This window comes from Centruroides sculpturatus, unplaced genomic scaffold (genome assembly GCF_000671375.1).
Source record: "Centruroides sculpturatus isolate CEXI.00-Female unplaced genomic scaffold, Cexi_2.0 scaffold1480, whole genome shotgun sequence".
In the NCBI taxonomy this organism is placed as follows: Eukaryota; Metazoa; Arthropoda; class Arachnida; order Scorpiones; family Buthidae; genus Centruroides; species Centruroides sculpturatus.
In genome coordinates, this window is record NW_019385817.1 from 54,531 (window position 1) to 69,151 (window position 14,621).

The 14,621-nt window shown below is 28.9% G+C and overlaps 1 protein-coding gene across 1 annotated transcript in view; it reads left to right on the forward strand.

Moving 5' to 3' along the window:
• LOC111642300 (transmembrane protein 245-like) overlaps positions 1-14,381 on the forward strand; it is a gene marked incomplete at its 5' end in the record, with an annotated part of 67,921 nt that extends 53,540 nt beyond the window's left edge. Inside the window, one exon of the mRNA XM_023388634.1 lies at positions 13,790-14,381. Within this exon, the coding sequence (XP_023244402.1) occupies positions 13,790-13,805 (16 nt within the window). The remainder of the gene's footprint in view (positions 1-13,789) is intronic.
• Positions 14,382-14,621: the final 240 nt, after the last annotated feature.

The window sequence follows — 14,621 nt, forward strand, 5'->3', positions numbered from 1 at the left end:
CGTCGGCCACTTTCCTGTAAGCCTAGAAGTTTGACAATGGTATTTGGATAGTCAGTGGAATCATGCTTGGCATTCCAAGCACCATTGTCAAACTTCTAGGCTTATGGGAAAGCGACGCTGAACGTCCAACATACACGTTTTCGTGTTTAAAACTTTGGCCTCAACCTCTCTATTAACAACAATATATAGTTATAATCTGTTTTCAGTGAGCTATTTTACAACAGCAGTATAATATAAGTGTTATTTATTACATTTTTGATAATTAATAATAATTTTATGTGCACAATTTTATATTTTTATGGAGAAAATTAAAATATTTCTTCAATAAATAATTATAAAATACATTTTAATTTATAACTTAAGAAATTTTTACATTTATGACTATATATATATTAATTAGTGAGGTTTACTACTTTTTTAATATAATTTACTGTAAATGAAAATTTTCTTTATCGAGATTTAACTTCATTGAAATTAGTTGATTAATTAATTACAGTAGATATTTACTTTGTAATTAGCCAAAAATTATTTTAATAAAACTATTAGTATTTTAAAATTTTGCATAATATGTTATTTGAGCAGTGATATTTATATCTGATATATTTTAGAAGAAAAATAATCATTAATATACAAAGGTAAAATAATATGTTAGAGCAAATTTGAGAAAGATTAATTGAATTCAAATGGTAATCATTAATATATATATTTAAATTAATAGTTTAAACATAAAATTTTTAATTTATACATATTTGCATCTTCAGCAAAATATTCTTTCATAGTACAGAGTTCCCTCAAACATCCCTTCTTTTATGGGTTTAATTTTGGAAATAGAAACATGAGTATAGTACTAAAGACAATGGTAATAGAAAATGCATCTGAAAAAGTTAGTTACTACCTTAAATCAGTACATTTCCACATAAGCTTCCAATGTGGCAAATATGATATCCAGTTTGTACTTGATTTTCGCCCACATCTGAGCCAGCATGTTAAAAGTCTCATTGTTAATGGCATCTGTGATTCTTTTATGTGGGCTCTCATATCAGGCACTTTTGTAGCATACACATGATCCTTGACATGCCCACAAAGAAAAAAGTTTAAAGAGATGACGTTGGGTGATGGAGCAGACCAAAAACATCGTGCTCCTCAATGGTCTAAGTTGTGTGGCAGTGGAGGCATGGATCGCCACCGTGTAGCAGCAGTGGCCTTTCAAGCATATGCACATCAAACTTGAAGTATTGACCAACATTCTCCAACACATATTTGAATAAATGGATTTTACAGAACAGTTTAAAACTAGGGATGTTTGAAGGAAACACACTGTATTTTAGTTATATTCCATAAATAAACAAGTTTATAACTTATGTACATTGTTTAGATAACCAAAAGTTTGTTTTAATAATATATGTAAAAACTATTAGATAAAAGATTGTTTTGATGACCTTTGTCTTTCTAGTATTAAACTAAAAATTAAAACGTCCAATAATTCTTGAGTAGAGAAACAAATTTAAATTATTTAAGAAATTTTGAAATTTGGCATTTCAGTTAATTGTCAAAAATAAAACCAAAAATATATATTAATAAAATATGAATTATATAAGAATACATTAAATCCATTACTTAAAAGACTGTTTTAATGTAGAGATAGTCTCATTTTAAATAGGATACAGAAACAAAAAATTCCTGTTAAAGCTATGATTCAAAAATGATTTATGAATGAATTATATAGTCAAAATATATGAAGAACTTACTTCCATACAGACATTAGAACAGGAAATACAAACTTTACAAAAAGGCAATAATCTTCCTAGCTAATATTGTTAGTTACAATGTCAGTTTTTGGTGTAAAGTTTCCTAAGGACCCTAAAGTATCCACAATGAATGTAGAAAATCCACATCATATAGAACATATGAAACTAATGGATGAAAGTTTGGAAATATGTCCGTTTGATCCTTAACCCTTGGAAATAACACTTCTTGGTCCTAAACCCAGCTTTTAGACTTCACTTATATGGTCTGTTCAATTCAGATCTTTGAATTTTTAAAACTAACTTGCTTTTTATTATTATTATTATTATTATTTATTGTAAAACAAATATTCACAAATTACATTGGAATAAAGAATACCTCGTCCTGTAACCCACGGGAAAGAAGGTACCTATTTCTCCCCTTTACTGTATTAATTGCTCTTTACTTTCAAATAGTACTCTTCTCCTCCCTTTTCCACTTCTCAACAAGTTTCCAAATGAGCTTTGTGTACTAGTCTCAAAAATTGTATTAGGTAAATCCTGATTAACTAATGAATGATGTATATCTGAAGATTGCTGTATGCCTTGAGATTGATGTATATCCTGCTTTTGCTGATCTGCTGCATTGGCCTCAAAGATAGCATCTCCAACCACTCTATTGAGTATAAGTGATGTGTATATAGCTGCCTGTTTCTGAAGGATACTAATATCAATGTTGGATTCTAATTGATCTATGTATTTCTTTATGTTTTTTGCTACTATTCCTGTTGTTCCTATTACTATTGGAACAACAGTCGTCTGTGTATTCCACAGGCAGTTAACTTCCAATTTCAGAAAATGATATTTACTCAATTTTTCAATTTCTTTAGCACCAATGTTATAATCTGATGGTACAGTTATATCTATTAAAAATGTTTTATTACGATTTTTATCAACCTAAATTAAATCTGGTCTATTGTGAGATACAGTAACATCAGTTTGAACAGGCATTTCCCATAGTATCTTGGCTGAACTATTTTCCTTAACTTGTGGTTGGAGTAGAATTTCCTTCCACCATTGGTCAGCAACTTCTATTTTATGTTTTCGGGCCAGGCACCAGTAGACGTATTGGACATTATTGGACGTATTGGTTATTATGACGTCTTACATAACTAGTCCCCGCCAGTTTTTCACCTTCTGATATAATATGTTGCGTGGTCTCATCTTTAGTCACACATAGTCGACATTTCCCATCCACTGGTTCCTTTAAGATGTCACGTTGATATTGTCGTGTCATAACATTGTTATTATTATTATTATTATTATTATTATTATTAAAGCAAATTATTCTAAACTCAAGTATTTTTAGAATCCCTATACAAACAGTTATGAAGTAATAACTGTTTTTTTTCCTGCTGTGTATATTTGTAACAATTGAGATTCTAAAGTGTAATATGATAAGAAGTTCATACCAATACTGCAAAACGCAGCAGAGTGGATTCTTATGTTGTAGTCATACAAATTCAGAAACTTAAAACAATCAGGATAAATATGTAACTGGAACTTTTCTAAACCATTATTTTATAAAATTCCCTACACTTAAATGATACAAATGCATTCAAATGTAGTTACCATGCATGAATTTGTCACAATACTGTATGTTCAACTCCATTAGCACCATCATCTTTTCTAGCTCTTTTCAGTGGTTGAGTTGAAGTAAAGAAAAGAATTGTGGCATCTTGCCTTTACAGATTATTATGAAACTGGATTATGTCATCATGTGATAATATATACACTTCACAAAAACTAGTAGGCCAACCATTAATTTTTTTTTTTTTTTGTGGTTACAAGAAATGTGGGGCAGATTTCGAACCTTTTGCATTCGCCTAAATTTTTCATTTTTTGGTGGGATTTCTTTTTCTTTTTTCTATGTTTTATCTTCTTCAGACAGTATCACTGCTTTGTCTTCCAAACTATGGGTATCCATTACTATACAATAACACCAGTGGTGATATTCAGCGGGTTCGCACAGGTTCGGCCGAACCCGTTGTTAACATTTTCGAAGTTTTCCGAACCCGTTGTTAAATACACGTAACGTCTCTCAGTGGTTTTGTTTCTTTTAAAAAATATATTAAAATATATGTATTATACTCTGTAACACTACTAGAGCCTTATACTATGTTCGCCTGGTGCAATCTCCATCGACCATGCGATTGAACCTCGTTTCAGTCGAGATTGAAACGAGGTTCAATCACAATCGACTCGAGAGAGTTCTCGAAACTAGATCCAGTCATAAGAGAGATCCCACAATCCCACGCGCACGAGAAAATGCAAGATGGCTGCGGAACACGTGTCGAGCTATCGACAGCGAAATAAGAAAGATATTGTATTTCGAGAGACGATGACATCTGTCTATTATTATAATAATACCTAACGATAAAATAAATGATTTAGAAAAAGTTTTTCTTGTGTAACTGCTTTCCCTATGATTTTTTCTGATTTAAAAAAAAGCCAATTTTTATGTTTATAAAATATTTTGAATGAAAAATATTAAAATATGTACAAAATAAACCATTTTGAACACTCTTTTTTATTATTTATAAAAAAAATATAGTTTGGGCATAAACAATGTTAAATTTTAACTGACTTAATTTTGCGAACGCAACTTTTTTATTTATATAAGTATCTTAAGGTCAGTTTTTTGCGCTAATGTTGCTAATGCACCATTTGAGCAAAAAAAAATTGTTAAGGAAAAATTTTCTGTTAGCGAACCTTTTGTTAAATATTTCGAATATCACCACTGAATAACACCATATTCAAAATTAATTATTATAAATAACTTTTTAATTATTAGACAATTTAAAAAGAAAAACTTATAACATCAACAAAAGCAGCCATTTGCAATCACATGACATAATCATGCAATTCCATTGGTCCTATATATGTACATCCATTTGTAAACAAAACATAAATTTGAGGCTATTTTTCTTATTGTATATGGACCTATTTGACACACAAACATATTACATAAACAGTAGAGCTTGCAATGAATAATAATATGGCTTTAATTCAAATATCACAGATTTAGTGCTTGCATCCATTTGGAAATAAGTGCTTCATATATACTATTTTTTTTTTTGTTACAAAATTTTTCAATATTGCCAAATATTTAAAATTGTGAGATAATAGTTTTAAAATCAATTTAAGTAATTTTTCTTTTTTAATTATTTAAGAACTTTGTTGTTATTTATATTTTTCAATATTTATTTGTCTTATTTTCAAACTGTTAAGACATAATAATCTATTCTATAAAAGGAATGTTTAAACAAAGATTTCTTATCTATTTTTATTCATTATTTTTGATGATTATGTAGAAAAATAAATTGAATATATAAAAGTTATATATTAAGACATATTCATAAATTTTGATCTAAAATTAAAAATTAATTATTAGATCTTGAATTATACATTTATACATAAATCTTTTAAATCTGAAATTTTGTTTATATGCAATAATGATAAAATAACACAAAAATCGTTTGTCATTATTTATAATGACAAACGATTTATAATTTTTTTCAAATAATGATTATTTGAATTTTCAATATTAAATTTAATAATACAGCCACTCCTCACTTAATGACAAGAGTTCTATTTCTACAAGTAGGTGGTTAAGCAAACTGATCATTAAACGAGGAGCTGAATCATTTTTATTTATTCTAGATAAAGGAAAGGTCTAAAGGAAACTCCAACTTGATAACTTAGTTTTAATTTGCATCTCTTACATATAATAGAACATTAAAATAAAATCAGCAAAAGTTATAAAAATGATATACCAAAAAATTAAAGTTCATCCATTCAAAAAAAAAAAAAAAAAAAAAAAAAAAAACAGCTAGAACTTCAAAGACGACAAAAGATCATGTAAGCCTTCAACTTCAAAAATTAACAAAAATGGTTACCCAAGTTTGTAAATTTATCCATGTAAATCTTTAGCCATTTTATTATAAAATACATTTTTATAAATATATTTTTTATATATTTTCATAAATATGTAAAAATTTATGTCACTAGTCAGGGGTATTTTTTATCAAACCTTGTACAGTACATCAGTACAAAAGAGAAGACTTACATTTCTATATTTTTAATAAAAAATAATTCTAAGTCTTACTGTTATATAATCTATGATTTACTGTGGCATACTTATGAGGGATGATGTGGGTTGTGGCATGATGCCATTTATTCATGTATAGTTTTTAAGTTATGTTATTTTCATTTTCTATCACTTCCCTTTCCTAGCCTATCAATTTCTCTTTTGTTCTTGATTTTCTTTTGTTTCCGAGTTCAAAAATTTTCCACCCTTGCCCTACTTCTGTGGGTGTGAGTGTTAGACAACAGAGTGGAGAATGCCCCGAGGGCAAACATCAGTGTAGTCAGCACTTTTTGGTCAAGTTCCCAAGGAAGACAGATGTGCAGAGGACGAGCTCCAGGCTTTGAATAGTGTGAGAAGCAACAGGGTACGACCACTGAGATATACAGTCAGTACATAAAGTGCCAGTCAGTCCTGAGACTCAAAACGGGAAATCTGTTTCTGNGAATATCTCGCTATTGCATTCAAACTGCTTTGAATATTCCAACATTATGGAATACATAAATATCAATTTCTAGTCTTAATATCGATCTGATAATATAATTTCACTATTTCATACTGGAATTAAATAGCTAATAAACAAATATTGTTTTAATTTAATATTTATTGCTCTACTTTGATGTATTTATTTGTTATAAATTATTTTTGCATTCTGATGTGTAAAGTGTAGTAAAATGTATATTTTAAAAACTTGTTATGAATTTTAGTGTTTTGGATAAAGTTTAAAAAATTTAATATATTGAAAGTAATATTTATTAAGTTGTCTTTTATTATATGAAAACTTTAATGTTTGTACATCGTAATACACAATACTTTAAATCTGTAAATGAATAAATGATGCCTTTCTTCTGTGCCTCAAAATAAAGCATGTTTTCTAGTTTAAATGTATTTGTTTTCTTTAAATTGATTTCACTTACAGTTAGTGTCGAAATAACCATTGCAATACAACAATCATGCATGCAGCACAAATATAAATACACACAATATTAAAATATATCATCTATATTGTTAGCAGTTACAACAGATTCAATTTCTGATCTTTTTGTCAAAACTTGTATTTGCTGTAATAATAAAATTATATGCATCAATACACAATGGGTCATTCTGGCTTTTTTATAGTAATTACCCATTTGCAAACTTTTCACCAGATTACTTTTTTGCCTACTATGACTCTGTACCAACTGGAATGAAAGGACGACTGACAATAAGGTACTGTACATTTGCCAAATAAGACCTACCTAACATTTTAAGACTTTTTGTATTGTCACTATTAGAGGAAAAATCTTACAGTATGTTGCAGTACAACTTTCAGACTGTGTACTTGCAGAAATGTGAAATTAAAGTTATTACAGAAAACTTTTCAAAAGATGCTAATACATTTTCCAAAAGTTATGTAATGGACCTTATTTGGAATGGGGTTCCAAATACATAAAGAAATAATTTGTTAATTAAGGTAAAGTAAATTAAAGTAAGAGCTAATTAAATTACAATAAATGTATTTAAACCCAATAAAATACAAGTAGCTTAAACATTTTATTCTGGGCAAAGAAAACTGGATATTTTGTCTTCAACTGTTAGACCAACACACTCTTCGTGAACATATTTTGAACAACACACACAATTTCATGTTAGCAATTCGATCTTCCCTTCATAAATAACAGAACTGGCTTTCCTTTCCCTGCAAGATCTATGGTGGATTTTGAAAAATGATAAACCATTTGATGAAAGTTATGTTCATTGATCCTTTCTCAGTCATCTCAACCTCTGTCAGGTGGAAGATTATCCTTCCACTCGGGATTTAATCTTTTCCCTTCAAAAATAATCATAGGCAGTATGACTTGACTCAGTGCCTTTCCACACACGACAATAGACACATTTTCACAGTGCAAGTGACACAGTGTACTCTTTTTCTGTCATTACATTTTTCTGTTTATGAAGAGCGAATCTACAGACTTTTTTGTCTACATTGTATATTAGATGTGGCTTATCAAAAATATTTAACCAGGTCAATACAGCCTTCATCTTATCAAAATGGCACATCTATTGATCTTTGTAGCCCTACTCAGGTTCATAATCTGAGCCTTTCTTCTGACAACTTCCAGATTATTATTTTTTATTATAAGCCTCATAAACACATTCTATAAGATATAATATCTTACAGAATGTGTTTATGAGGCTTATAATCAATATTGTGGAGTCTGAGTTGGTAAAACAAAGTATGAAAAATACTTTATATCCACATCCCTCACCATACAGCCACCCCATTGTGGGCCTGGCTGAACCCATAATGGGCTTGCTAAAAGGCCCTCTTAGTACCCACATGGCAAAAAGAGTTAAAAAAAAAAAAGTGTGATGCAATGCTGCTCAATGTTTCCAGATTGAGATCTTTTATTGACAGAAATTTTGGGGAATTTTTTGGGATGACTTTTTTCAGTAGACTAAAACAAAAATTTTAACATGCCATGACATGACCTGTGAAATACTGTTTAAACATTGAGATCAAATGTGTTGTTTGGAATTATTCATTAAGCTAAACACTAAATTTTCATAAGCCCAATTTTTGGAAATGCTTGAGAAGTGGGTCTTATTATTTGGATGATGAGCTATTTGTGTTTAGGGCTAAGTGCTCACCAAGTTTTGTTTGAACTGGAGACCCGAACGTCTGCCCCTTTCTTGTGACAGTTTAACATGTTACTTTTGCTTTCCAGACTCCAAACTGATAAAGCTACTGGCACCAGGATTAATTAGTCAGTAAAACTGGTGACAATAAATAATTTGAAATGGCAAAAAAAATTTAAACTGACAAAATGGTGGCAATGTCTTGTCTTCAAGTTGAGAGAGAACTACTAGGCTAAACCATCCCATAGTAAGTTGCGATGGACATGGTTAGTAATTATATATTTTGTATATGTGAGGAGTGGGGAATAATGCCTTCTGGGAGGTCTTTTTAAGGGTCCTCCTATTCGGGCATTACAGATGTGGAGAAAACCTGGAAAACTCCATATGACCAGCATGTCCTGGTGAGGTGCGAACCCATGACCAAACAACCAGTGTTCAGAGAATAAAACTGCTTGGCCACTGGTGGCAATATTTTTAAATTTTCCAGAGCGACCTCTATGTGACTGAAATGCATATTTAATAAAATAGATAAGCCAAAAAAAGATCTCTTGGTGTCCAAGTGAAAACATTTCAAATAGGTGTGATAAGTCCTCAGACTAGAATCCAATATTAACGCTTAATCACCATTAAATTTTAAAACAAAGACAAGCTATTATTTATTGTGACATCATTACAATGCCATGATGCAATTTTTAAGCATATTTTTCATTTATTTAATTAAAAATATGCTTTTCATCTCAAATTTGTAGTGGCTTGTCCTGCATGTCATACTTTTCCTTTAACAATAGTTGTGCCGGTCATCTAACACCTTTTGGGGAAAAATTTTCAACTGAAATGTCATTTCTGGTGCAAACTGGAACTTTGTATATACAGTAGAGCATCGATTATCCGACCCCCGATTAACCGCCACATCAGTTAACCGACCGTTCTAGTCGGCAAATTTCAAATGTCTGCTAGTGATGTGGCGCTACAATATTTGGCCATGTCTTGGCTACTTTAATATTATTTTTGTTAAATTTTTGCGTGTTTTAGCTGGCAACATGGCTCGACCATTGAAGGGATGCCAGTATTTAAACAAGACTTAATTTTCTAATTATGAGTGGTTGTTTGTTTTGTGAGCGATAAAATAATTTTTAACAATACAATAGTGACGATTATTATTTAAAAAAAAAATTTGTTAGGCTTAACATCGATGAAAATTCAACGCGAAGTTGGTTAATAGCGATATACTATACCAATAATGTATTTTTTTCGATTATCTGATTTTTTCAGTTATCTGACCAACCTGAGTCCACAATTGAGTCAGATAATCGATGCTCTACTGTAGTTAATTAGGGCTCCTGCCCCCAGCTTTCTATATCCAGTCTCATCTTTCATCTATCTAACTCCTTTCTTGAGATTAAGAATCTGTCCTTAAAGACGGACAGATGGATGACAGTTAGAATTTATAGGTCTACATTTTTTCAAATTGCAACCCAAATATCTCTGAAATTTGTTCTTGAAAGCTCCACCATGTCACTATGTTGTTTAAGCAAGAATGCAAAGTGCAGAGACAATAATAAAAAGCTTATGGTATGGCTTTGAAGTACCAAAGAGAAACTCCCAAGAAAAAATTTGACTTTTATTTCAAGTGCCATAATTTTTACTCAGTGCAATATATTTTCTCTCTGATGTTTTTCTTTGTATATCAATTGTTTTCGACAAATTAATTTTTCACTGCCTTTCTATTATAACTATTTGTTATTGCTTCTATAACAATTTGGTCTTAAAATAGTCAATAGAAACACAATGAAAACATAAAACCAAAATCAGAATCTAACTGCAACAAACTAGAGGAGGAAGCAAAAATGCAAAATGTAATTAATAGTATTGTTCTGGCTTATTATTCACCGGTTTAATTTCTTGGGGCAGGATTGTACACATTGGCATTGGCAACTGAAATATTTCAAGACAGAAAAGTTTGTATTAATTTTAGATTTTTTTTTGAAATAATTAAACAAGAAAAAAACACTGTAATTTGAATTTCAAAATATTGTAATATTCTTTTATTTATAAATCACAGTTAAAATACAATAAATGGCATAATTTTAAATATTACGGAATGTTCATGGATCATAGAAGGTGTACATAACAAATTATATTCATTAAAATTGTATAATAATCTAATTTAATACACAAATATATTCAAAGTGTCAGGTCTATTAACTATTAAAAAAGAAAACATTTGTTTCTTAATTAAATTAAATGTTACCAGACTATAAAATATTAAAACTCAACTCTAGCACAGATTTCTTCACATCTCTGTTATGACTTGGGTTTCATCCAATGTTTGCAATCTTTGTTACATGAAACGGTCGTCAGTTGTTTGTATAACAACAATCATTTGTAATTTTGTGAATATGAAGGTTCCTCCAGTGACTTGACTTTAAGAATCATTGGTGATCTGGTAATGGAGAAAATACAAATAAAAATGACAGTAAAGTAAAGTTTATAAAAATAATACTTAACTTCTCTCTATTGCAGATTGAATAAGATAAGTTTAGTAGTGGTATCTTTTATAAATGTATTTTAAATTACAGTTTTAAAATGTAATTTACAGGCCTTTTTTTCTAGTGATCAGTGCAATATAAATATTTTTTCTTTTACTTCATGATAAAATGTTTATGTAAACTGTATAATCTTAAAATTGTTTTGTCATAATTTTTTAGAAAATTTAAATATCAAATCTAATATAGTAAAAAATATATATTAAAAGGTTTTTTAATCATTGAAATCTATAAACAATGAAAAGTAGAAGAATTAAAATTTTAATTAAAATGCCTCAATGTCCTTGATTTACTATAATATATAAATTTTTGTCTACAAGTACGTATTTTTCTAATATCAGGACTTATTATACTGGCTTTACAGATAATGCTACAAAGTCCTGATATTAGAAAAATACATACTTGTAGACAAAAATTTATATATTATAATTAAAATTTTAATTCAAATGTATATTGAAAGTCCATTTATTAATAAGGTAGAACTTGGTTAAAAAGTTCTTGCATAAAGAAGTTTAATTTCAGTGTCCCAATTTTTCCCCATATAAGAAAATTTCCTGTTCAAATAGACTGAATTCTTTTTCCATGACAAGAAAAATTTGTTTAAGAGGTTTTCAACTACTTTCTATCAAATTTTATACATTTAATTCCATACTGAAAAAGAAACAAAATTACTTTAGGAGATGCACAAAGTTTTGTGCACCTCCTAAAGTAAAGCACCTCCTCTCTCTTTTCTTGTGCAACTCTGGCAAGAAGACTTGCAACAAATAGCAAGTTCCAACAAATGCTATTAGTATGTGAGTGATACTATAAGTCTTCAACAAATTTTAGTATTGTATCTGTAGATCTGTTGTTTTGTTCATGAGGTCAAAAAATTTTTTACATAACAAAATGGACAAATTGAGCTACATTAAACAAATATCTAAATAGATATCATAAAAAACTATAAAATAAATTATTGGATAACACAGTTTTATTTTGGTTTTAAAGTGAAATTCAATTGCAAAATACCTGGATTGTTCCTTTGATAAACTAAAAAATGTTTTGAAAACTCTATATATTTTTGAAATTATAAAAATAATGACAAATCTTATTACTAGAATTTTTCTGTTAATTCTACATAAAGATAAAATTTCATAACATTCAAATACATCTCATAATAATAATAATTAAAGAAAATGTTTATTTAAATAATTTTGTTCTATCACACATTAAATATCAATGTAAATATAACCTCACCAAAAACTGAAACTGTAATATTCGCAAATATTTCCTGGAAAAACTTTTTTCCAGTTTATATTTCCTGAGGAAGACCGATAAATTTAGTGGCTGAAAACATTTGATGTGTATTTTTGACTTTTATTTGCTGGAAATTTTGAATTTAGGTGTGATTTGCGAGAATTAAATATCAACGTTTGTAATTGAATAAATTAATAAATTGTCTCTGATATATTAGCATAATAAATGAAACAGCATCAATTTTTAACAAAAAGCATAAATTCTTACCTATCATTTTCAGAAAAATTATTTGATAATTAATTAAAAATTTTATTATGTTATTATTTTAATTTCTTNTTATAATTTTTTTCAAATAATGATTATTTGAATTTTCAATATTAAATTTAATAATACAGCCACTCCTCACTTAATGACAAGAGTTCTATTTCTACAAGTAGGTGGTTAAGCAAACTGATCATTAAACGAGGAGCTGAATCATTTTTATTTATTCTAGATAAAGGAAAGGTCTAAAGGAAACTCCAACTTGATAACTTAGTTTTAATTTGCATCTCTTACATATAATAGAACATTAAAATAAAATCAGCAAAAGTTATAAAAATGATATACCAAAAAATTAAAGTTCATCCATTCAAAAAAAAAAAAAAAAAAAAGACATTCAGATTTATATTTGTCATTAAATCCTTCAAATGGGATGTACAATAAAAGTACAAATTTATAAATGAAATACAGTATGTAGTCTTGGAGATTGCAAATGCTTTGTGTAGTGAATACTGATCAACTTTCTTTTTCTTTTGCTAAAGATCAGAAGGCTGTCTTTTGACTTAGCCTGAATACAAGAAGGAAGGAAGAAGGGGTGTAGAGGGTGGTGTATGAGAGGTTTAGAAAAGTTGGAAGGAAGAGAGGTTAGATGGGGTATCCCACGAGTGCCTTGCATCGTACTTGTACGTAGAGAACAATTATAGTACATATACAATATAGGGTGGTTGCTGTTGACCAGTGCTTGTTGCACTTTACAAGGAAGTAAAGATTATTACAAAATACTGAGGGATGGTGCTTTTTGCACCTTACAAGATATTGAGTTTAACGATTATGTACACAGTGCACGCTGCCACGGAGATGGAACAGCAAACATACTGATCAACTATGGGAACTAGACTAAGATTAGAGAAGGTATTCCCTGCACTGGAGAGATGGTCATAAGTTCAAATGGTCGTTAAGCGACGAGTGGCTGTAATATTTCATTTACCCAATAAATTTCATTTACCCAATAAATATCATTTATTTCATTTACCCAATAAATTTCATTGTTAAAATAAATAAAATTCCAGATATTATAAGCAAAAAGTAATTAATTTATAATGGATTGCTTTTCAGCTTTTGCTAATTTTTAATGCACTTTAAAAATAAAAAAATAACTAGTATTTTATAATTTATTAATATCAATCATTGACTCACTAGATTTTTAAATGTTTGTGATCATTAAATAATTAATAATTACCAAACTTTATCCATTTTAGGACAAATAGTCAATGATGTAATCGACCACAGCTAAAATATGTCTTTGTCTCTTGCTTGGCACTGCTTATCTTTTTGTTATTGTCTGCTAGTCGGCTCTGTCTCTTCAATAAAACTATTGCCTGTATTTTACAAAACTGCAATCAAACTTAAAAGAATATCTCGCTATTGCATTCAAACTGCTTTGAATATTCCAACATTATGGAATACATAAATATCAATTTCTAGTCTTAATATCGATCTGATAATATAATTTCACTATTTCATACTGGAATTAAATAGCTAATAAACAAATATTGTTTTAATTTAATATTTATTGCTCTACTTTGATGTATTTATTTGTTATAAATTATTTTTGCATTCTGATGTGTAAAGTGTAGTAAAATGTATATTTTAAAAACTTGTTATGAATTTTAGTGTTTTGGATAAAGTTTAAAAAATTTAATATATTGAAAGTAATATTTATTAAGTTGTCTTTTATTATATGAAAACTTTAATGTTTGTACATCGTAATACACAATACTTTAAATCTGTAAATGAATAAATGATGCCTTTCTTCTGTGCCTCAAAATAAAGCATGTTTTCTAGTTTAAATGTATTTGTTTTCTTTAAATTGATTTCACTTACAGTTAGTGTCGAAATAACCATTGCAATACAACAATCATGCATGCAGCACAAATATAAATACACACAATATTAAAATATATCATCTATATTGTTAGCAGTTACAACAGATTCAATTTCTGATCTTTTTGTCAAAACTTGTATTTGCTGTAATAATAAAATTATATGCATCAATACACAATGGGTCATTCTGGCTTTTTTATAGTAATT